Source organism: Hesperophylax consimilis, chromosome 7 (assembly GCF_061612785.1).
Source record: "Hesperophylax consimilis isolate HC1 chromosome 7, BYU_Hcon_1.0, whole genome shotgun sequence".
NCBI lineage: Eukaryota > Metazoa > Arthropoda > Insecta > Trichoptera > Limnephilidae > Hesperophylax > Hesperophylax consimilis.
The window spans coordinates 22,005,285-22,030,408 of NC_142842.1; the positions used below are offsets into that span (position 1 = coordinate 22,005,285).

General features: G+C 32.1%; 1 protein-coding gene across 1 annotated transcript in view; it reads right to left on the bottom strand.

The window, feature by feature from the left end:
• Nucleotides 1-25,124, bottom strand: part of Ac76E (adenylate cyclase type 2 Ac76E) — a 400,108-nt gene that overhangs the window by 66,579 nt on the left and 308,405 nt on the right. The window contains exon 7 of the mRNA XM_089633305.1: nucleotides 19,463-19,590. Coding sequence (XP_089489431.1) covers nucleotides 19,463-19,590 — 128 coding nt within the window. The remainder of the gene's footprint in view (nucleotides 1-19,462; nucleotides 19,591-25,124) is intronic.

Below are 25,124 nucleotides of genomic sequence, written 5' to 3' on the forward strand. Positions count from 1 at the left end.
TTAGTGTTCTATAAAAATCATAGTGGCCAATATAATACATCACTGTGAAACGGTTGTAAGATCTTGTAACTAGCCAACTAGCTGAGAGCATTTTAAAAATAAAATATCGTACTTTACTACCCTCGTTAACCTTACTTTGTACAGAACTGCGATATTTTTATCAGGTGAAAATTGTTACATTGTTTGCACAGAGCGCCAACCACGAGCTTGTCAACATACTCGGAAGCTATGTAGGCGTCGCGTCGACTTAATTTACAATTCAAATCAGAGGGTACAAACGTACATAGAATAACAACTGTGAAAACAACGCATTTGTAATGTTAAATTTAACCCTTATGCTTTAATTAATTAGAAATACAACATAATGGTATGCGTGTTTTCAAACAAGCTCTCTGCCAATTTTATTTACGTAGATACGTTTAAAGCTTTTAATGGACTTTTCTTTTTTTTAATTCTCAAAATGTAAGTATAAATATATATTTTAATTAATTCACGACCATGTGTGCTATGCTGTGGGTTAACCTTTGCATTCAACCGTTCCTTTGTTAAAATCTGCACAGTTTTATTTAAAATCATTTAATTTTAAAGAGTGATTTTATAATAATTTATTCGCTGCTGATTTGTCATTCACCAAGAAAAAGACTAGACATTTGGTTTTTGAAGAGTTTTATTATCTACACTTGTTAATCAAAAATCAGTAACAAGTGTTGATCATAAAATAAAACTCATCAAAAACAAAATGTCTAGAAATTGTTACATGGTTAATGCTGAAGAAACAAAATAAAAAGTTCTGAAGCCAGTTTACAAGTTTTTACACTTCAAAATAAAGTGATGTACTCAAAGATTCATTGTTTTATTCAAAATTGGGTAGGTACTTGTTTGTTTTTCGATTAAAGATTATTATCTATTTATTACTGTTCAAATTTCTATTTTACTCAGTATGAAAAATTAATACTTATTGGTTGTCATTCAATTTTACTTTTCAATATCAGTTGCGTCGTAGCCAATTGGAGATGAAATAACTACAAATGCATTTAAATATAATCACAATTGCTGTCAATGACAACATTAATTCATTAAAAAATATTTCATCCAAGATAAATTTCTGGAAATGAAACCTTCAGCTTTTGTATTAGCATTTCTATAATCATAGACTAAAGCCAATCTATTCAAAACGAAAGCTTAATCTGGATAACTCCACGGGATTTCGTATTTATCGACAAAATCCAGAGTTTCCCAAACTTATTTAGCTGACCACCTTTTTATTGTTATCTTTCCTAATTTTCACCTGTTATAGTAGGTAGTAACGTTGACAACGTAACATCTTAATAAACCCAACAAAAATAGTGCATCTGAAAATCGCGTCTTAAAAATCTGTCATTTTGCGCATTTCTATTATTATTAAGCGTTTTGCGCATTTCCTGAGAAGTTCATATTAACTAAAAATCTGTCATTACTCCGCGTTTCGCGTATTTCCTGACAAGTTCATATTACTTACAAATCTGTCATTACTCCGCGTTTTGTGCATTTCCTGATAAATTTATATTACCTACAAATCTGTCATTACTCCGCATTTTGCGCATTTCCTGAGAAGTCCAATTACCTACCTACAAATCTGTCATTACTCCTCGTTTTGCGCATTTACGGAGAAGTCCATATTGATTTCCCCCCCGTTTCCAGAGGGGACGATATCGCCCACTTCAAGAACCACTGATCTAACTGAATATCGGATCATTTAATTAAACACGAGTAGGTAAGCCGTCAAATGGAGGCCTATCGCCGTCAGCCCATTTCGATAGCTTTGTTTAATTAAATTCGTCTCTAAATCTGACCGTAAAAATTTTGTTTACTGAATGTCCCTTGATTTGAAGCAAAAAGTTTATAGATTTATTTGGCATTCAATTTTTAGGTACATAAATGTCCACGCAAAAACGTACAGCGTTTTTTGTATGCGCTATTGCACTATTTTTGTTTATCTTGCATCCAAAATTATTTTAATTCAATTTCTACACATGTTGATTTAAACTATTTACTAGTACGTGGCACAATACAAATTTATGTTGATATTAACTTATTTAAATATTCATATTTATTATTTTTTACTTTGTCTATCAAAATCGATGGCACCTGCAATAAATTTTTGCTCGTTTAGGAAGAGGAAGTGTATTAAAGCTCAACATCATGAAGCCAGTTAATAATTTTCTCAATTGATAAAAAAATACAAATAACTAATATCAACACATTTAACAACAAATTAGCATAAGCAATACTCTTGAAATATCAAAACAATTTGAAAATATCTAACAGAGTAAAAATAAAGGCCGCCGACGAGAATTGAAATTTGTTTTTACTCTGGAGATATTTTCAATTTGTATTGATATTTCCGGCAACAAATTATTGCTTTTAATAATTTGCTATCCTTTGTGCTATGCATAAAAAACCTTGTCTTATGAGTTTAACATTAAAAAAATAATAACATTTAACAACGTTTTTCTTATAAAAAATCGGTATATTTTTTTTACCGACATTATTTTTTTATCATATCTAATTTTATGCAAATTATATCAAAGACTTCGTTTCAATCTTGAAATAATATTTATAAATTAACTTTTCATGTTCCCAGAATCAAACTCATTTGCCTGAAACCCACGTAGGTACCATCGAGTTAATGTAAATATAATTTGCAGTATACACACTATGTTAATTTAAACATATTCATGTTCTACCGTGTTTGTTTACAGGTCGTGTAGCAAAAACCTCAGCAGATGTTCAGAATTTCCTTAGTATGTAGTGCATAGTGCATACCATACGCGAATAAAACTTATACATATATGGAGTAATATAATAACATAGGTATATTGACGTGTAATGTGAGAAACATCCATATTTCATGTAATTTATGAGCATTGTTTTGGATTCAAATTACGAAGGTTTAATTGTCAAAAAAAAGTGTACTTCTCTTTTTACTTGCAAGAAATTGTGATATTATATTTATTAAATTTCAAACGGTGTGATGAAAGACTTATATAGAAAAACCAATAACTTTGCGAACATTTTCAATTTTTTTAAAAGAAATGCAATAATTTTCAGGTTGCGAATAATCGATTTGAAAATCTCCTATTACCTCCGCAGTAAGCGGAAAATGTTGCTTGTGTTGTGATGGAGGACTTAACCAGCCGAGGAATTGAACACACTAAGAAGGGTGGGACCCAAACGCGATGTCAACTCAGCCGCCGACCAATTAGATATCTCACTTCTGAAAAAAGTTATGTGCTTACTCAAAATCATTGTCTGACATTTAAGAGTATTTTCAAACTAATGTACATTCAAGCAGTTCTTATTAACATAACATTTTTGTCGATTGTTTGTTAATACCTACCCAGATTAAAAACTTTGCACGTCACTGCCTAGAACCATTAATTACCTCGGAAATATATTTATTTATTAAATGTTGTCTTTGCTTATAACCATGATAATGAATAGTTGAAAACTATCGCGTTTACTCAAAAAATCTGTTGTCTGAGAAATAGTTGTGATGCGGGCGAACTCTCCAGTTAATGTTCCGTATTGTTAATTACTCTCTTTGTCTGGATTTGAAGACCCGGCAATCTGAATGTCTACTTACATACGTCAAATATGTCTTATTTATAAAATAAGGTGAATTTTTGAAATTTGTAAAATATTTAACATTATTTTTTGTACCTAAATCAATATTTAAAAAAAATAATAACAAAATTTAAAGGGAACTATCTTATTTTATATCACTCTTCCCTTGAAAAGTTCAAATCTTTTTTTTTTTAGATAATCCTTATTCAGGTGCCGAATTGAAAAAGGAATTACCTAAACGACATCCATGCTGTGGAAAAAATCTTCAAGTATGATACGAAAATTGTCAAAAAAACCCCAACTGGTTCTGTTATTTAACATAATACAGGTATGAAAAAATCACAATGTTTCTTAAAATGCTGCTTAAATCAGATATCAAGATAGTTTTGCTCTATTTAAAATAAGTTATGTTTTATTAAATATTTTCGCTATGATATAATGAATAAAAATAGTTTTATTTTAATATTAGCGCGCTACCTCTTTCATTTGTATTTAAATATCTCCCTTTCAAACTATCTTTTGTAATCTTCTTCTTCGTTTTGAATGGTTATAATGTCAGGAATGATAATATTCTTCTGCATGGCTCCTTGATATCTTATAGTGTCAACTAACATATGTATTATTTTAATAAAAAATATTTTTCATATTTATAAGTATTATTGAATCGTTGACAGCCCTGAATTGTTGATGGCAAGTTGCGATGCTGTTACATTAGCCTTTATAGCCGTGTAATATACTATAGGTGAGTTACACAAATTGTCATCGCCGCACAAGGCAGGCGGCAGAGCTTGATACTCCAATCAGGGTGTGGATTATAGTCAGTCTCCCAATGAAACAAGTCTTCGGATGTGAGTGTTTATTGTACATATTAAACAGGTTAACAGACAGATCTACAAAAGGTACATAGCTTTTTAAGGCCTAACTTGTTACTAGGCAATCTATTGAATCTATAGGCTCTGAAGGACACAAGTACATTATTAGCTCACGTGTAGTTTGCGGCGGATGCGGTGAACGATGGTGCTGATGCCGTAAGCGGAATGCCTAGGCTGATGCAGGGTGGGAATACGACTCCTACAGGGCGGCGCAGAAGCAGCCTGGACGAATGCTGGGCGAAAGGCGGCGGCTTTCGCCCAGGGCGAGGGCGGCAACGAAGCGGCCTCGAGCGGTGGTGGGCGGCCTGGGTTTGAACCCCGTGGGCGGCAGCGGGTGCACGGCCGCGGCCCAGGGATATGACACAATCATATCCATGATGGTGTGGTCGGCTGAAGATTGCCCTGACATTGATAAACTGAATCTAGAGACGCGGCACCTTATAAAACGAATGCACGCCGGTCCATATTTACGGTGACACCAATTTGGCGGCAAATGTTAACTCCGACTCTTACAGCATGTTGCGTTCTACGCGTCTCCCAGGGAACTGGCGCGTGGGCAGCTAGCCGCAAGTACTTGACCTGCTTCGGGCGCAAGTGGAAGGGATATTCTACGATATCGGATTGGTTGATAGCTCGCGTGACCCGTGTCATGCAGAGACGTCGCGGATGTACGTGTATGTATTAGTGTCTTGACATGCTCTGGGTGCATGATCGATTTCCGGTAACGCTTGGATATACATAACTGTGCAGTTAGTTTGAATTTATGGGCGATCCATAACAATGCCTACTCAGCTATTACAAGTACAATTAATTTTGTCGGTAACAATAACTCACCTAACCTCACCTCACCTCATACTTCGACTTATGACAGGTCTTATACAAACCCAGTATAAAGTAGCTTTATTGTTACACTGGTATATATTTCTTTTGAATTATGCATTGTCTTACTGTACTTATAATAATAACTGCATCACTTGCAATAGTGTTTTTATTTACACATATTGTTCTTTAATTTATTGCTATTATTATCCTGTTTACCACTGTACGCTTGTAATTCGATTCGATCACTGTATTGTAAAAGCCATTATATGGTGTTCAAATCAATAAATAAATAACGGAGTCTTAAATAAAAAGTAATAGTAACATTGATAGTAAGTAGTTATCGGTGAGGCTTGCCTGAGCAATTTGCATATTCAGCGCTTCTATCCCATAATATATTATTTTGTATTTTATAAATGAGCAAAATATTTACCACAAAACATACGAACGTAAAAAAACTCATTTTTAAGGCACATAACCCTAAATTACATCTACTAAACAAATTTATCTTTCGTATAGATTGCTTGGGGATTGTCATTTTATCCATACATACATTTTTTTATCTCGATCAATTTAGTTTTTTACGATTCTTTTCCAACCTTCGTTTTATCATTTTACGCAAAAATGAACATCGCGGCACTTACCTACTTGGCGATTATGTTGCAAGGAAAATGGCGGTGACTTTTGTTAAGTCATGATTAAGTCACTTAATCGTGTGATAAAGTGTAAAGTGTATTGATAAAGTCCGAAATGATTTTTTTTAATAAAAAATGTATTAATTTAATTTATTTTGTAAGACGATTTTCAAGAAATTTCCGTTTTGCAATGCGCTTCACCGATTTCCTGAAAACCTCGTACCAAACACCGAATTTTCAGTTACGACAACGTCAATATGTTTTTAATATTAGCACTCTAGTACACTCAAAAATCACAAGCCGCCACTGTGTGGTAGTCCTAGAGAGAGATCGTAAGTGACCTCATCATTCTAGTACCTTCCGTCTTTTTCGTTTTCATACAAGACGTGTCTGAAGCAAGATATCTATGAAAGCATTTTAGAATGATCGTCAATTACGTTCCGTACGATCTCTTTCTAGAACTACTATAATGCATAAATGTACAAAAAACATCCACGATTCAATTTAAAAAATCGGAAACACGCGCCCATTTGTGCACAACTCCGTAACAATCAACAAAATAATACGACATTTTAAAAGCTTCAAAAAAGCTCTCTCGAATAAATATCGTGGGATCAGCCACTCAAAAATCCCAGCTTTTTTTCGGTCAAAGAGCAACTACTCTTCATATAGGTATGTATTATTATTATTGTAGAAAGCAATCACTTTGTGGTTTGACATATTTAATAAAATAAAATACTTTTTTGTTTTAAAACCACGATATTTATTAATTTAAGAACCGACCGGTTTCGCTTTACTTAAGCATCATCAGGGTACAAATTAATACTAAACAAGAAGTACATAATGTGTGTATATATATAACAAAATATAGAGGGAGACAACATGATACAAATATAAGCAACACAAAGACGGTCATAAAATACATTAACATAAGTGCACAAGTAATGGAAAAACCGCTAGATAATTATGTAGACTAATGGGTTATATCAATAAATCGGGAGAAACAAAGCATCAACTGGCATGGTGGTAAGGAGGTAAGGAGAGTTCTCCTTACCACATTATGTACTTCTTGTTTAGTATTAATTTGTACCCTGATGATGCTTAAGTAAAGCGAAAACGGTCGGTTCTTAAATTAATAAATATCGTGGTTTTAAAACAAAAAAGTATTTTATTTTATTAGTAAGTATTATTATTCACAAACATATTTGCCGTAAAATGAAGAACTTCACTTATCACTTACGCCTCATATTTTACGAGCGAGGCAAATTCATTCACGAAGAAGTTAAGTCATTAATTCACCTCTAAGTCTTTACTTTATAAGTTAGGATGGGAGCTAATTATTTTAATGCATGTATATCTATGTTTTACTTCTGGTAAACTTAACGGTTTGATTTATTCAATTTGCAACAATTTACAACGAGTTAGAAATTTGTTATAATAGAAAAAAATCGATACATAAAGTACAAATATATTTGATAAATTTTAGGCCCATTTTCTCAGAGATGTTTTCAAGCTTCGCGACTGCGATGAGACCATGAGTCGCCTACAGATATGCTATCTTTTCGGTATACGGTGCTAACCGAATTATACCGAATACCTGATCATATCACGTGCAGCCATGGAATCATTATGTCAAGTGACTCTAGCGATAAACACAATGTTTTAAAACACAAAAACGATAAGATTTTGGATTTACCCACTACTACGATATATTATGTACGGCATCCATCGCTGCCAAGGAACTACATGAGAATGATATCAAATCGATTTTTTCCAATCCTCAATCTACACTTTCTCCGCTAACTCCTTTCTTACATTTAAATCTTTCTTAGATATAAATAATTATAGTTGTATAAACATGGATATTAAGGCGAAGCTTAATGTTAAATCACTATTTTGATTAATATTTATAGCGAATTGGTGTACATAATGAATACCAACAAATATACCATAGATACATTGAAGGTTTTTCTATAGTTTCGCTTGAGTAAAATACAAATAAAAAAATAAATTACTTAACAAAAAATATAAATGTAAACTACTAACAATTTTTTTTTTCAATAGAAATGTATGAACGTATAAAGGAAACAACTTAAAAAAAATACAGTATTATAGCCAACTCTCACTAAAATCTGTGACAGTTTCACTTGATTAAGTTTTTTGCTTTCTTATAAAATTATATACAAAATAAATAAAAACCAGTTTTGTGCTTGAAATCGAACGTTTCTAGACTCCGTTTGTCAAGCGATTTTAATGCCTATTATTATTCTACAATATAAGGTATGCCAATAATATACCAATTTTTGGCTTGTAGCTTCCTTTTAACTAATTCTGAATTCTGTCAGACGAGAACAGTTCGTATACGTGCCGCATAGTATGCGACCTGTACTGTATGTAGCGTGAGACTGACGTCTAGCCCGTAGTCAACGCGTCGCGTTGTGTACGAACTATAGAATAGTTTGGCAACGATCCACAAACGACGCGTACAAAACTCGAGTCGTTTCTAATATCCCCATATACATATTCTGTGCCCGTGTACAAGAGTAACTTCCAAGAATGACAAAATTAAATACATGTGTGATATAAATTATAATCAAATCAGAGACTACGAGAATAACAACTGCTTCCATCAATTTGAAGCCAGTGCAATGGGACTATAGCATCCCCGGTTGGGGTACTGTAAGCCCGAAGGGACTGATCAAGGAATGGGAAGAAGATGAGAGAGAGAGGATGGTTGGAAAGTACATATATTTCAAGTAATGTTTCGATTCCGAATAGTGGTAGGTACATATTTCACCAGCGCGATATTGACAGTTACTCCCGTGGAAGTATAGGTTCATACTTCCACGGTTACTCCTCTTCACCAAGATCAGAAATTGCATCGTTATAAAAATAGTCGGAAAATTGAAAAATTTCACTGATATAAATAGTTGGTCTAACAAGTCCATGCATGTTAATTATGCTGGAACTCGGCTGTGTTAAATTATAATATATAAAACAGCATTTTGATGGAACACGCGCACATATTTTTAAAAACACTTAATTCATACGTAGTTCGTGCTTTGTACGATAAAAAGTGTAATTTATATTCACTTTGAGCTGATCATTCAACGAGTGTATGAATTATTATCTTTAAACAAAACATTTAATTTCATAACTAACAGACCAAAATATACAACATAAACCCAACCCCTTGTTTGCTTATTACTCCCATCATGAGAATAATATTTTGCTAAACATAAAGTTTTACTTTGTATCTAATTAAGTATTTTAACAAAGATAGCTATTATACGTCCGGTCAGTGGCTGAATTGTTATTGCGTTTATGTCCAACCCAAGCGTCGTGCGTTCGATTTAAGTCCTCCATCACGACACAAGCAATATTTTCCACTTACTATGTAGTAGAAGATTAGAAGATAGTAGAAGATTTTTAAATATTGTCAGGTTATTCGTAACCCGGAAATGTTTGTCTTTCTATAAAAAAATAATAAAATTACTAAAGTTAAATATAAATTAAAAAATGACTAATTAAATATTTCTTGATGATAAATCATTAACTGGTATTGTTTTAGAAAATTTGAAATAACAAATCTTTAGGGAAATCGAACTTTTTTTAAAAATAGTAATCCAATTCAGTTCCTCTGTACTTATAATTCACTAGTACAGTTTGATGTACTAGAGTGCTAATATTACAAAAATGGCATTATTGATGTTGTTGTAGCTGAAAACGATATTTTATTTTTATTCGAAAATTCGATTTTTGTGTGAATATTTTCAGGAAATCCGTGCGGCGTACGGCAAAAATGAATAAAACGAAATTTATAATTCCAATTTTGAAAAATAAAATGTATCAAATATTATAGGTATTTACTTAAACGATTAACTAAATTTTTTCAAATTTTTAAAATGACTCTTAAATCAAAAAAAATCTCATTTCTAGAGATCATTGAGCCGGAGTTACAGACACACAACCGAAATTAGAATGTTTATAGTAATAATAATAATGTTTATTTAATTTCGTTATAACTCCGGATTTCTGCATCTGACAACCCTAAAATAAAAAGCACATTATAGCGAACACACAACGCTGTACAAGTGTACATCCCTATCATAAGTGTTTCATAGAAACGGATAATACATGCGCATTTCATTGCAAAGCGGAAATAAAACCAATTTTTTTTCAAAGTGACAAATTCCTAAGGAACACAAACTACAGAAACAGCAAAAGCCCGAGTGGTTAAGTTCTTTGTTAGTTACAATGTCATAGCCATGTGATGTGATCATGTTTTAAATATTTGTATTTAAAATTAGTTATCTAAACTTTAAAAAACTGATGTGTATGTATCATGCATTATATCATGTTAAGTACACATATGCGAAAAACCCACCAGGGAGTTCATAATATTAAATAAAAATAAATTTAAAAAAAAAAAAAACTCTGTCTGCCATATAAAAGCATACATCTAAATTAAATAAAATAAAATGGTTAACACATTTATCTAGCACTTGAACTGCGGTGGTTTGAGTGAAATTCTCCATCTATGATGTATGGGGAGCGTCCTGCCACTGGGCGACGGCCTGGACAAAAATTTTCCGATCTCCGGATAATATTATGAATTTTCGTAAAAATCTTTCTCCTGAATACCGCCTTATTTTTTACGTACCTACCTACTTCTAAGTTTCTTTCATTAGTCCAATGTTAAACGTAAGATTAGAATTTAAAAACAATTATGTATGTTCAATTTTTTGAAGTGAAACTTCTTTACGCGCGTCATGCAATTTCGAGGACCGGAGTAAAACCGACTCATGACCGAAACGAAAATGCGGGTACCCCCACCACCGATTAAAGTTCATTTGATCTAGTCAAAGTTTTGAAGTAACATATAAATGCTTCTTAGCTCATCCCGACAACTGGCGTTGGTGGTGTAATGGTCAGCATAGTTGCCTTCCAAGCAGTTGATCCGAGTTCGATTCTCGGCCATCGCACATTATTTTTTTGTTTTTAACGCCTTTTTCATTCAATATCTTATTTTTTAGTAGGTCAGAACATTTTTTAAAAGAAAATAATATTGCAAAATAATAAAAACACTTATCTCACTGTGATAAAACATTACTCCGCTAGAGCGCGCTTTGTGTTATTGTGTTGGATTAAAATTATTATCTAATCCGTATATTATGATAATTGTATTACATTTATTTAATTAATTTATTTATTTTGATAATATGTAATAATTTACAGAAAAAAAAATTAAAACTATCTCCCTCTGATAAAATATCCGTTCGCTAGAGCGCACTACGCGATCTTGTGTGGGATTCTATTTCTGTACATTGTACATTATTTTTAAAAATATATTATATTTTGGGTGTGATGTAGGTAACATTATAAAACATAACAAGCTCTCATATTTTCAGAACCTACATAATATAATCAATTTATGCGGCTTTGCTTACAGTTGGTGCTCAGCGTGGTTGGCTTTCAATCAGTTAAGCGAGGTTCGATTCTCGGCTGTGGCATTTTTGAAGTGAAACCTTGTTGAGGTGGGGGAGCCGCTCACGAACGTTCTCTCTCTTCTCTTCTTTCCTCTCTCTCAGACACCAGCGAACTGCGCCACGCCAAGCATCAGCTGAAACTAGAAGTTTCACTTCTGTCTTGCGTAGGCTTGACACACCCACTTTTTTTTTGTTTTGAACATGCTAATAATGTAGACAATCTGATGTAAAGACGATATTTCACAGATTTTAATATACGTAAACACCCAATAATCCAAACAAACCCAAAGGCTTTCATTTTACAATCCAAAACTACCCTTAACTGTAAGAAAATGTTAAGATAAGCGTAATCTCTATTCTGCCCCTTATACGCGTCATAGAATTCAACCTTCTTATTGACTTCTCCTTGGTTATCCCTCCTCTTGTCCAACCCATATCACGAATAGTAATATTATGTTCTTGAACTGTGGGGAATGACAAAACCCAAATATAGAAAATGAGATTTTATAAAAATGTCACACCTATTATATAATCAAATTAAATCTCCAGAGTATTACATTGAAAATCATCAATAGCCATATTGTTTCATATATTTTAACTTTACATACTAATTTATCAGAACTTTTCGTAAAAAAAATTGAAATAATACTTGTAGAGTTATTATTAATTAATAATTAATAATAACTCTACATTTTAAATGTGTATTTCATTTGTTAATATTTTTGGCAGATCTAAATCTTTCACAGATCTAAATATTTGTATTATTTTTCAAATTTTTAAGTTTATTAAAGGTGTTCATACAAATGGTAAATTTTTGATTATAAAACTTTTTTTTTTTGACATTCGATCTTGAGGCAAATATTTTATAAATCCTATCAGCTTACAAACGCTAAAATTATAACTTTCCATGATTTTTCACAGGATTGCGCTAGCATGGTTATAAATTCGGACGAAATATGAAAATTAAAAAAAAATAAATGCCAGAAAATAAGATACCTATATTTTAAAGGGTTCCATGATAACTCAACACAGTGACAATTCAATTCAATTCTAATGACTTTATATCACTTTTAAAAAGTGATATAAAGTCATTAGAAACTATAAAAAAAATTTAAACCTAACCTAACCTAACCTTCTTAACCCAGTTAATAGAGTTTTTGTTTCATCACTTTCCATGACTTTATATAACTTTTTAAAGATGTGATGAATTATCATTTTGATGAGTTATCCGGTCACCATTTTAAAGTATAAAGTTCGTGTGCATATGGAATCATGAAATTGGCACACATCTGGTTTTTCAAATACTTAGGTAGGTACAACTTTATTATCAAATATCTGAAAACTCTAGATAATTTCCAATTAACGAATAATAGAGTTTTCATAGTCATTGAACAGTAAAAATATGTGATGCCGCCATATGTGACAAGATTTAAATTAGTAACTCCCTGAAAATAATTTTCTTTTATTTCGATATAATGGAAAAGCAGAGATTAAATAATAAAACGCTTTCATTGAACGACGTGTACTTTAAATCCGAAGTAACATTTTCCAACGCTAGTGAAGTCTCCTTTTTCCTGCTTATTTAATTGGACTCGAATTAGGTACTACATTTGATCAACTATAGCGAAAATCTATTATGCGATACCATAAAGGCTTTTATTACTTTATCATAAATAAAGCTTTCAGGATTCGATCATAATAGGTAGGAGCTTGTTTGTGGGGACCAATTTATACTATTTATGGGTAATCAACTGTTTATGTTTTACAGTAAAGTTTACGTGCATATGGTTGCAATCCTTCGCCGGTTTTAAGTCCTCTCCCGAAGTCCCAACAAGACCATACAATATTCAGACAAAACCTATATTGTCCGATTTAAAAACCGAGCACAATGCAGCAATGTCGTTTAATAGCGAACATTTTCTGGGGCTGTGCTGACTAGAAATATTGCCATTCGTCCTTAGCTATCTGACTACTCTCTAACGACAGAGAAAGCTCTGCAAATTACATGACGCCCGAACTCATCGTTTAACAGTTTTTAGAGGGACGCATTATCAGGGTTTTAATAAAGATTTGTATTAAAATAATGCATTTTGGAAAATCTGCCCAAAAATAAACCTTTAAAAATGACAATTAAAGCTGTTGTACGGACAAATATTGATTTGAGTTTACGCTGCAATATTTTTTAGCAAAAAGAGTTACAAGAAACAGAGAATCGCGCATATAACCTCCTTTGCGTGAAAACTTTTATTCCGGAGACAAAATAAAAATAGACATTAAATTAAGCCAGTCCTTTGTCCCATTCTCCGATACGCGGGTCGCCCACACTATAAAATTTTGAAAAAAAGGATATTTATGGTGTTACGTTCAATTATGTTTTATTTCTATCTCTCTATTGTTATAATATCGTATCACCAAAAGACTAAAGAAGTTGCTCGGTCGATGCGGTAGTAAATTTTTCATCAAATGAAATTAAAAGTTCAAATTAAATATGCTAGCCAACAAGTAGAATTTTATTATGAGGTTTATGGATACGAGGAGTGAATGCTTTTTATGTTGTAATATTTTTGACAATATTAACGAATTTAAATAAAAATTTGAAACAGAAAAATCAGAAAAAGATACGGTCGCATCTAGGACTTGAACTCAGGATCTTCGCCTTGCGGTAGCGCTGCTCTACCAACTGAGCTAATGGGACCCTATTTTCTTCGGTCATATTTCACGGTATCATACTTCGAATAAGAACTATTAAAATTATCTTCATCTCACCGCACATTTTTTTCCACCAATAATCAGTTGAAGCTATTCCCCCATCCCTCACACGATATTCAAATTCTGGGTAAATTCTGTTTAATCCGGGTTTCATCCACTCTCTACCAAACTAAAAAGCCTTAATTTAAAAAAAAATCCAAATAAAGTTTTGTGTCGGTGTCAGTGTCAGTGTCAAACTGCCAGTTTAACCTGACTATCGCGCCACGGGATTTTTCGCTACTGCTTAATCCAACGTTTTAAAAGCGTTAAAAAACATTAAAAAAACTACTATTCCCAGGAAAATTCATTCATTTGTTATTAATTGAAAAACTCGTGCTTTCGCATGTTCACATCAGTTGTTTATAAAAAAAAGTATTTTGCATTTTTGCGTACACAAAAATATTTCATGTTAGATCAACAATGCCATTTTGATGCTCTGAAAATTCTAATCCGACATTGAAAAGTGCACGTCGATATAGTGCTGTGAAAGTCGATTTTTATACAGTGTAGGCTACCCGCTGTAGTGAAGAATAGCTCGGTCAATGGTCATATTATATAAAGCTTAACCAAATATGCTTACATGCTTTCAAATATGCATTATATAAAATATAATGTACCATAAAATTTTCGATTATTTTAAGTATAGTTATTTTGCGGCACGTTCCAGAGTGGAAGATACTACCAGTATCGCCCTGGTGTAAGACCACCATTCAGAATTGAAACGTTGCTCCAAATGGCTTTAGCCGTGTTTAGTGACTAGATCTGAATAGCCAGGTACTTCCCAACCTTCCTCTTTCCCTTCCCCACTTTCCTTCAGCCTCACAACATCCCCCAATTGGGGATGCCATAGTCTCATTGGCTCCAGACGGGAGCAGTTGGGACTCTTGTGAGGTATTCACTATAAAAAAAATTTAAAAAAAGTAGTCTGTTTCAACAATTTCTGTAACCGTGTTAGTACAATGTAAGCTGTCGTTAGGTAATTCAAAAAATCTTTCAGTCTTTGCAATTGCAAAGTATAATATAAGTATAAATACAATTTATTATTTTCACAGTCTTCAATAAGGGTTTCCTGTTCTGAGGCGGACTGTAGTTTTTAAACTTTTGTATTTAGTTTCAAATTGTCGTTACATCGTCTTCATAATTTTTGTAGGTTGAATTTTACTTTGTTCTCTCAGCCATATTTTAACTTTTACTTTTTTGCTGTATATATAATATTTTCCGTTATTTTTTGGTTTGATTTGGTATTGTATAAGAGAGCATTGTATAATTTCTGAGCATAGAATTTAATATTTCCCTGTCCAAAAGATTTGGTATAAGCTCTAAATAATTGTTAGAAGTCTTCATGCTGTAAATAACTGTTAGAAGTCCTCATGGTATAGTTAGAACAATGCAGAATTTTAACAGCTAGCTTTATATGTACTGTAAGTAGATATTCGAATTTATCTCGAACTAAAGGGTTTAATAAATAAAAATCTCTTGGAAACCATTCTATTATTTCTTGTAAAGAAAACCTTGCGGAGCTCCAGTTCTATCAAGAGGTGTTAGATTCCATCTATATATCTTACTTAAAATGGGAATTTTTCAATTTCTGTGAATCCAATACTCTACCGATCTTAATACGGAGTGCTTACATTCGGTTTCAATCAGTCTTACTTAGTATTCTAATTTCCTGGGTTCAGCTTGGAAATCAGACATCGAAAGAAAGGAATTTAAAGGAAAATAAATATTGTTTATGGATGAGGGTTCCTTGAAGCCGTATTGATTGAATCATCAATCCTGGGAGACGTTAAATTTATTACTCTTTTTTCGTTTTTTCCTATTCTTTTTTTTTAATGATATCTCAACTCTCAATGTGTTTTTTTCTCTATAGTTATTTGTAGAACTTACGATCTTACTTGGTCAATGAAAAGGTTTTCTTTGAAAGGTTCAAGACGTTGGTAGGGGTAAATTGTGGCTGAATTGAATTGATCCTGACATCAATATGTAGGTATTATACGAAAGTGAGTAGATGTTACAGGGGGAATTTTTTTTAATTCTCGTAAAAAAAACTCCTTTTTTGAAATAAAATCCACAACTGCCTGAATGCATTGTCTAATAACTATCGATAAATGATTTGTTAAGTGTAATAAAAAGTAATAATATTACACAACTGCTGACCCGGTACAAGTCGTAAGTGCACTCCACTGTTGAATTTGGCAGCCACCTCTGGTCTGGAGCCTCAAAATACATGAAAATAAATACCTTGACTATGCACAAATGGGCTATATTTTTGATAGATTCCCCTTAATCTTAAAAAAACGCTTTGCAATCTTCAGGGATGTGGGAATGCTGTCATTCTTTTACAGTTTTAACATTTCTATGGAAAATGCTTCAAGGAACTAGCATCATTTATCCCTTCGGCACCGGGACAAAGTTGAAAAACACGCCAAATACAAGCCAAACGCACGCCCAACATTTGTTCACGGTTGACATTTTTCACATTTAGGTCGTTTCTACGAGACGGTTTTGAATGCAATAGCTCGTCTAAAAAAAGATTTGCCGGCCTCTATGTTTCCTCCCTCCTACAATATAGATCTCTTCAAGACCAATGTTCACTCCTTCCTCTCCTTAAAAAGTTCCTCCACACAGCATTCCCAAAGAGACCCTCGGGGAAATTATTTTCCTCAGGGCCTCCAGTGTGGAGCTAATTTTAAAAAACTTAAAGAAAAGGGAAAGATATGCGAACTTTGTCCATAATACTAAATATGCGAATGAAGCGACGTTAACCACAATGTTTTGACCTTTGCAATCATAGACATACACTTCTGACGTCGATGTTTGTAACAGACCTTTGAAAACATTTATTTGTTTTCACCAAGATAAATCTCCGGAAATTTTATTAAAATTTTGTTGAACCGTTTCGTTCGAAGTGTTTTCACCGTTTGCGGATATTAAGGAGGAACCGAAAACATCCCAAAGCGATAACATTTTGTATATTTATGTTTAATTTACAGCTCGTAAAGCAGACATTTCCAGCCTTTTCATCTCATCGTGGCTTAAATGGTTCCCTTACATTTGAAATTGTTTGTCATAATATTATAGGTAGAGCAGATGTACGACCAGAATCATATTTTACGTTGTTTTTATGGCAGAACGTAAACGAGGCATATTCGTTTGATACTGATAGGAAAGCATGTTCATGGGCTATTTACGCAATCCTGTGTGAAGCTCGTGCAATGCGTGTCTTGAAAAATATTTAATACTTAACTTTAACATTTTTTTATATCAATTAGGTCTCAAGTTTGTACATACCCAAAAATAGTATTACAGACATTTTAAAAGTTTAATATTTGCTTTTAAAAAATTAAAAGTATTTATTCGGGTGACAGATCAATTTAGTTCCCTTTATGATTCAATATTAGGTTGGATGGTTATTTTACAGGGGGTTTGTGTAAGTTTTAATGTTTTAAAATAAATCAATTAAGTGTGAAAGAATTTTTTTTGAAAACCCTCGATAAGATCAAAGACAGACTGAAATAATTCCATGAAAACCCTTACACTCCATCAGTGTAACGTTGTCCGGTATTCGATTTAAAGTTCTTGATTATTTAAGGTGTTAAAATGAAAACATTAAAAAAATGTCCTAGTAAAACTCACCACCAATGTGGTGTATGAAAATAAAAACTGTTTTCAAACATAAAATCCCACCGTGAACGAAGATGAATGAAGCTTTAAAATAATTCAAAGATTTAATTTATTTTCAACCTGTCTTTGATACTTTTTTCTTCTTAAAACGCTTAGGTAGAAGGTTAAAGACATTTAAAGAAAAATTGAAAATGTTGATATATTTCTGTAAAATATTGTATTTGTCAATACCTTTTCCATTTCCTTTGCCTTTTTAAAACGAAGTCAAAGAGCAAAGGAGCTTAACTTCATTGGTGGAATGGTAGAATTTAGAAATTCATAGGAAAAACCACGCAAGAATTTTTAGATCATTTAAAGGGATTTTCTTGCTCTCATTCCAGCAAGGAACTAAATATTTGCAACAGAAAAGAGGAAAGATGGTGGGTTTCTAAAGCAAATATCATGGAATGGACGTACTCATATTGGTGCCGATATCCCGGAAGCATTAGCGGAATACTTTAAGTCTGCCTATGGCGACCAAAGTGCTGAATTTGACTCATATGCTCCTGGTGGTCACATATAATTGGCTTAAAATGTTGAAATTTTAAGTTTAAATGAAAATTTTATCCTAAAGGTTAAGTTCGGGGACACCACTTTCAGTGTATTTGGTTGATGGAGTGATTAGGCAATGGTAGAGGTGACAGAATTTATAGAGATGCCAGCATGTGTGTGATAGAACGTTTCTTGATTGACTAATGTGTTTTATCTCACTGCTCAGCGGACAGGTTAGGTTAGGTTAGTTGACGGGCGCTGAAGAAGAAAAGTTTTCAAATCTGAAATTTTAAGGTGAACAGCGAAATGCAGTTACTAACTAACCTAACCCAACCTATATAAATACGGTGTTTCTCTCCGGAAATTTAGTAAAATGGAAGAACCGGTGAATTTTTTTACTTTTATTTTATACATGTATATTTAAAAATAAAACATTTTTTTACTTCCACCTGTCGTCATTGGTAACTGAACCGAATAATCGCCCGGCCCTTCATTTTGACACAAAATACCCGATCCCCAGATTTTTTTATGTTTGGTTAAAAAATATCTCTATTAAAAATGGTTCCATGATAACTCAACACAGTGACAATTCAACACACTTTTAAAAAGTTATATAAAGTCATTAGAAACGATGAAAACCTGACCTAACCTAACCTACATAACCCAGTTTATAAAGTTTTTGTTTCATCACTTTCCATGACTTTATATAACTTTTTAAAGATGTGATGAATTATCATTGTGATGATTTATCTGGTTACCATTAAAAATACTATCGGAGACTGAAATTTCATTTCTTACTCCAAATAATGTCACTAATCACTGATTGAAGTAAACTTTCCAAACCTCGGACAAAGTCATGTATAAGTCATTTTTTAATACAAAAATATTCAATGAAAATTTTTTATTCTATTTGTTCTTCTGCGACTTCATATCCTCAACAACAAAAAACTACACAAACTATGTAGTTACGAGAAAGAACCCATTTCTTGGTCTGACGAAATCTATTCTTAAAATAAGATCTTTTTGTTATAAGAATCCTTTTACGTTTACGGTCAATGTAAAAATACCCGTTCTCGTAAAGGACAAAACAGCATTGTTCACATCCTTCCGTCAAAGAATAGAAGGTTTTAATACTGACCGTATAGCCTCTATCATCTGCAGTCCCATGTTAACGCAGTTGTAGGCGTGGTTGGGCCTCGATACCGGAAGTCCGGAAACACAGTAGTAACAGTCGCCGAGGATTTTAATCCTCATGCACTGGTTATCCTGAAAAAAAACATAAATTATTATTTCTTACAAAAAATTCAAATATGCAAGTTGTTAAGAGACGCATCTGACTTACTTAAACAGCGATTCCTGGGATTATTTGGAGTAAAATAATTACGTAGTTGACATTTTGATTTCCAATGACTATTGGAAATCAAACTATTTTTAGTTTTTTTTAGTTTTAGTTAATGTTTTCATTATAAATAAATAGATTTTGGACAGTTGAGGTCGTTGCATGCTATTGGGTAACCACCCAGTAACCCGGCTTGGTGTTGAGTGACTTCATAAGAAAAAAAACTAAGTGCAAACAATGTCACCGGAGAACAAAATTCCATTTCTTACTTCTCGTCGCAATCAAAAAAATCGTTGATTAAAGTAAGTCAGGACCTCTCTTAACACCCTGTATATAGCGTAGTGCTGACAATACCAAAGACTGCCAAAGTTCATGAAATGTAATTTCTAAAAAGGTCGAAAATCCTCACCATAATCCGTTTCAAAGAAATAAGCAGTAAAGAAATTTCAGCACAAAACAAACGACAACTTTGAACTTTGAATATGATTTTATATTAATAGTTAGGTATATATGGTACAAAAACAAATACATCAATATTCTATAAATTTAAACGGAAATGTAAAGATGATTAAACGTCGCCAGTGATCTCTGCCCATCCCTTTAATGGGGGAAGTTTATGACACAAAAATATCAAGTTTAGTGTCAAAATCCTAAAACATGAAAACTTATTATTGGTTACTAAGTGAGATAATAAAACTTTGGAATACCTAAAGCAATATTGTAAAGATCCCAAGTCACAAAGAAAAGTAAAGACTTGAAGCGAGTTCTATAATATAAATTAATCACATAATAAAACATATAAAAAGTCCTCTGACAGCAGCAGCAAAAAATCATTAGATTATTGGGATTTCTCGGTCAACTACTCGCATGACCTCTGAAATTTGCATTTAATTTTCAAAAGATTGACGCCATATTGTTATATGATAATGTAAGATAACTGAATCATCTTTTTTAATCCACATCTCAAGTGAAGCCGGAGGTAAAACTTCTTTGTTATTTATATATTATTCGTGTTGGCTATTAATCACTCATACATGAAAGATATTAAAAATCGTGACGTTGCGTTGTGCAGAACACCTCTGCACAACGTAGGTAAGTTTTCTAATAACGATTTTGATGCATTTCATTCTACCATACAGTATAATAATGTACATCATTAAAAAGTGAGAAATATTCATGGTAAAAATATAGCTCAGCTATAGAAAACAGAAAATCGTTCAACATTTAAAACCGTATTGCAATAGCCAGTTTATTCCAACGATTTTTAAAATATTCACACATTATACATTCTGATCACATCTCTCGTTAGATAAGCATTTTGAAATATAAGTCTAAAATTTAGTCACACTTCTTTAATAATCGTATTAATATCATTCAAAGAATCCAACGCAAATTTTTGAGGTGTATTAATTCTAGATTTAAGAATCAATGGATTATGATTTTTTATTATATTCATTGAAATTGTTGAAGTTAAGTGACGGAAGAAAAAAATGATCTTATACATTTTTTTATATAATTGTAAATTATTGTTGATTCAATTCATACGATTAAATCGAGGTTACCTAGTATGCATTATTATGACAATTATATAATATAGTTTCAGGCTACGGTTCTGTTATAAATAAATTACACACTGTTATAAATAGTTACCAATGAGTAACTCTTATGATATGTTAGCTGATGTTTTTAATACGCTATTCAAGTTTAATTATAGCTGTGTTAATTAAATATTTAAGCAGTGGATATTTTAACGAGCCTACCGCTTAACATGCTTTTTTTGTTTAGTTTCTTCTTCATTTCATTCATTAATATTCTCATATATTTTTTTTAATTTTTATCTCATTATTTTCTTTTCTTTCTTTTTTCTACGTTGTACTATAACTGTTAATAAATATAATTCTAAATAAATATATTATATACATTGGTCGTGTAGTCTCCTAAGAATACATTATGCTGTCGGTAAACCACTCTATTTTCTCACACACCCCTTACAAACTCCTCTCTGTACTTTACCACTTGAACACTTATTAATAGTTTAACTTTGGTTATTACTTACTGCAAAGTAAGGGTTCTTCGGAAACCGGCTGACAGTTTAATATATTTTGCGGTTTTGGCGAAACCCTGTTTAGTTGAATATCCCTAATCGTAATGATGGCAAAGCGTAATTTTACATTTTTTTAATACTTAACATTATAAGAAAAGTCAAGATTACATACTCAAAATGAAAGATACATTTTATTTTATTTTTATTTTATTGGTTTTTAATATAGAATATATTGAGTCATCGAAAATTTTGCAAAAAAAAATAAAGCTTGATATAACAGTAAACTGATAAACTGAATATGGAACAATATTAGTAAAATATGCAAAATTAACATAAAATAATATAGAAACAAAAACAATGCTACATATAAGACAACTACTATGATTTGTAGGATTCAAGTGCTGGTATAGATTACGCTTAGTTCTATAAATCGAGTCAATAAATATACCAATAGTACTCCTAAACTTGTTGCACAGATCATGCATCCTATTGGTTAGTGAGTGTGTCTGATAGTTGGTTGTGTATGTATTGCAGAAGAATGTTACATTTTGTCTTGTGTTTCTAGTCGGCACATGGAATTTAATAGTGGCAACGATGACAGGGCTGTCAATTAAGTTGTTAATGACTCTGTGTAACACAACCGTTTAAAAAATAATTCTCCTGTCAGACAGTATTATTTAGATGCAATTGATTCATCAAACTGATATAATTAATGCATTCTATTGGAATTTTGAGCTTTTAAAATTTACGTACTTAAGAATCTTGTGCTGAACCCTTTCCATGTTTTTAGAGGTATATTATAGGGGTTGGAGTTGGAATCGTTAATAGGAACGGCTGCGCGGTTTTTTCATTCAAAATTAAATTTGGATTTGAAGTCAAAATACCCAATGAAAACGAATATTTATTTTTTTATTAAAAATTTAAAGTATGGTTATGTGCTGTTTTATTTATTTTTATTTAAAATTATTAAATGTCGGCTATTAATTCATTCGATTTATCGTGGTTTTGAAAGCAACTTTGGTAATTTTGTGAGTTAAAGGCAATTATTTAAAAAAAATCATATATATTCCTCTATTTGCTATAAAAATTTTGTGAAATATAAAAATTAATAAAAAAGCATTTTGAAGGGTTTGAATTTAAATTACGAATAACCGATTTACTTTGGAACACAAAATGTCGCATATAATTTAAAATGTTTACAAGAAAAAACGTTTTTACCTCGATGTTTAATTACACAGTTAGTAAGGCAAAACTATTTTTTGATTAATTTTAATTAACTCACAAAAATGACAAATTTTCTTCTAAAATCGTGAAAAATCGAATTCTGTAATGGCGAATCGGCACTAGAAATTGGCTACACCTTTTTTATTTATATATGAAATACATGGTATTTAATAGACATTTACAAGACTTTGAATCACCATACTAGGCAATATGGTTATTTAAAGTAAACATGTATTGGTTACTACCCGTTTCTTAGTAACCAATACATTATAATTATTTGGTATAAAGTATTGGCAATGTAGGTTTTGGACCTTACTAATAAACATGTTTCAATCCCTACACAACCGATAACCAATCCTTAATGAAGAGTTATGGTTGTTTCTCAGCTGCACAAAATCTAACACACGCCCATTAATTAGTAAGGTGATAGAATATAAACATTATGAATAGTTATTAGTTTTTTTGGGTATTTAGCCTCAATTCCAAATTCAAGTTAATTAATTTAGTTTTGTGTGAAAAAGGCGCGCAGCCGTTCCTCTTAAGCACGAAAATATTAAACTATTTCTCATATTACATGCACGCTTTTATAAATAATAGGCAAAAATATGTGCTTTTCCTTTTACCTCAAACTTTTAACATTTTACAACTTATCACACAGTTTATCTTCAATAAAATATTAAATTGTAGATTTGTAACTTTATATTATTTTCATTTCAAAAGTAATTTCGACATAAAATTGTTTATTTTTAAATATCAGTGTTATGGATGATTTCCTATGAGGTGATTTCGAAGTAACCTTTCTTTTAAAAAAAATATTTAAGCGATTTTTTTTCTAAAATTTTACTTACGATGCTTAAATAGTACCTACACTAATAACTTTGTTTTGTGTTTACATCCCGCGTGATTCTTTGTCCTGTAAGTTTTATAATCAGAAGAAACAAGCCTTATGTAATAAGGTGGAGTGAATTTTTTTTTTTGAGAATTTCGAAATCGACATATTCGGGAAAGATGCTCCATATATTAACAATTACAACAAAAATAATTTAAAAAATATATTCACAATACCTGGACATCGCCAAAGCTTTATATTTTATCATTTTCACGATTTTACCTAAGTATTTATAGCTCATATACGCGAAATAAAACACACATAAAATTTGTATTTCACCATTTATTTTACAGATAATACATTCGTAGATTGTTAGAATGGAACAAATAGTGGAAATAAAAATGTACATATATTATTTACCGCATTGAAAAACTTGAAAATTACAAAAGTTACTATGAACGGTACTGAATTTTGGTGTTAAAAATAGGCATAAGGTGTCGTGACTCTCACCTTGTTTTTATTAATCCATCTCGCCTCAAGGGTCCACAAATAACGGCTGAGGCTTCTGTTACAATTTTTACACACCTCTCTGTAGCTTGAGTGTGGCAAGGAAAATTCTTTATCATTGGAAGTATGACATCCTCAATTATCGTGTGATCGGTAATGGCTTGTAAAATTGTCTGGTCACTTACAAATTTGGTTAGAGGTGGCTCGGTTATATTTTCCCACTTTATAACATCAATATAATCATCTGCTGAAAAATCAAAAACAGGCACTTTGAAGGTACGAATAAAGTCTGATTGCATTTTCATTTGCCGAGCTTTCAATATTCTTCTCAACGCCAACTCTCTTACGTATTTTCGGCTGTCGTTTAACATGGCTATATATTTTCGTGATTCCCAAAAAAGCCATTACGCTGGATTACTGGATCAATAATATCTTTTAAATCACTGGGCAAATACCGTGAAAGCACTATTGTTTCGTGTAAATGCCTTGCACCGGAAAGACATAATGGTTTGATCTTAATGTTGAACCACATAGGTGCGTAAACTGTTAATACAAATGTCGTTAAAGTTACCATATTTTTTATGGTTTTAGGATAGAAATGTAAAGCCTAAGAATCCGATTCGCAGTAGTGAAGCCACCTGGATTTTACAATTTTACCGGGATTTGTTTTTGATAAATTTTCATTGCAGAATCCGGAGTTAATAGTTTTACACATTTTCAGTAGATACATCTGATCTTTACTTAAATCCTGTGTATTTTTCATACTTGGTAATGAACATTGAATGATTTTAAATTTCACGACAGGAAGTTGTTCACACTTATTTAAAGATTTACCAATAATTCCAGTGAAACTTTGC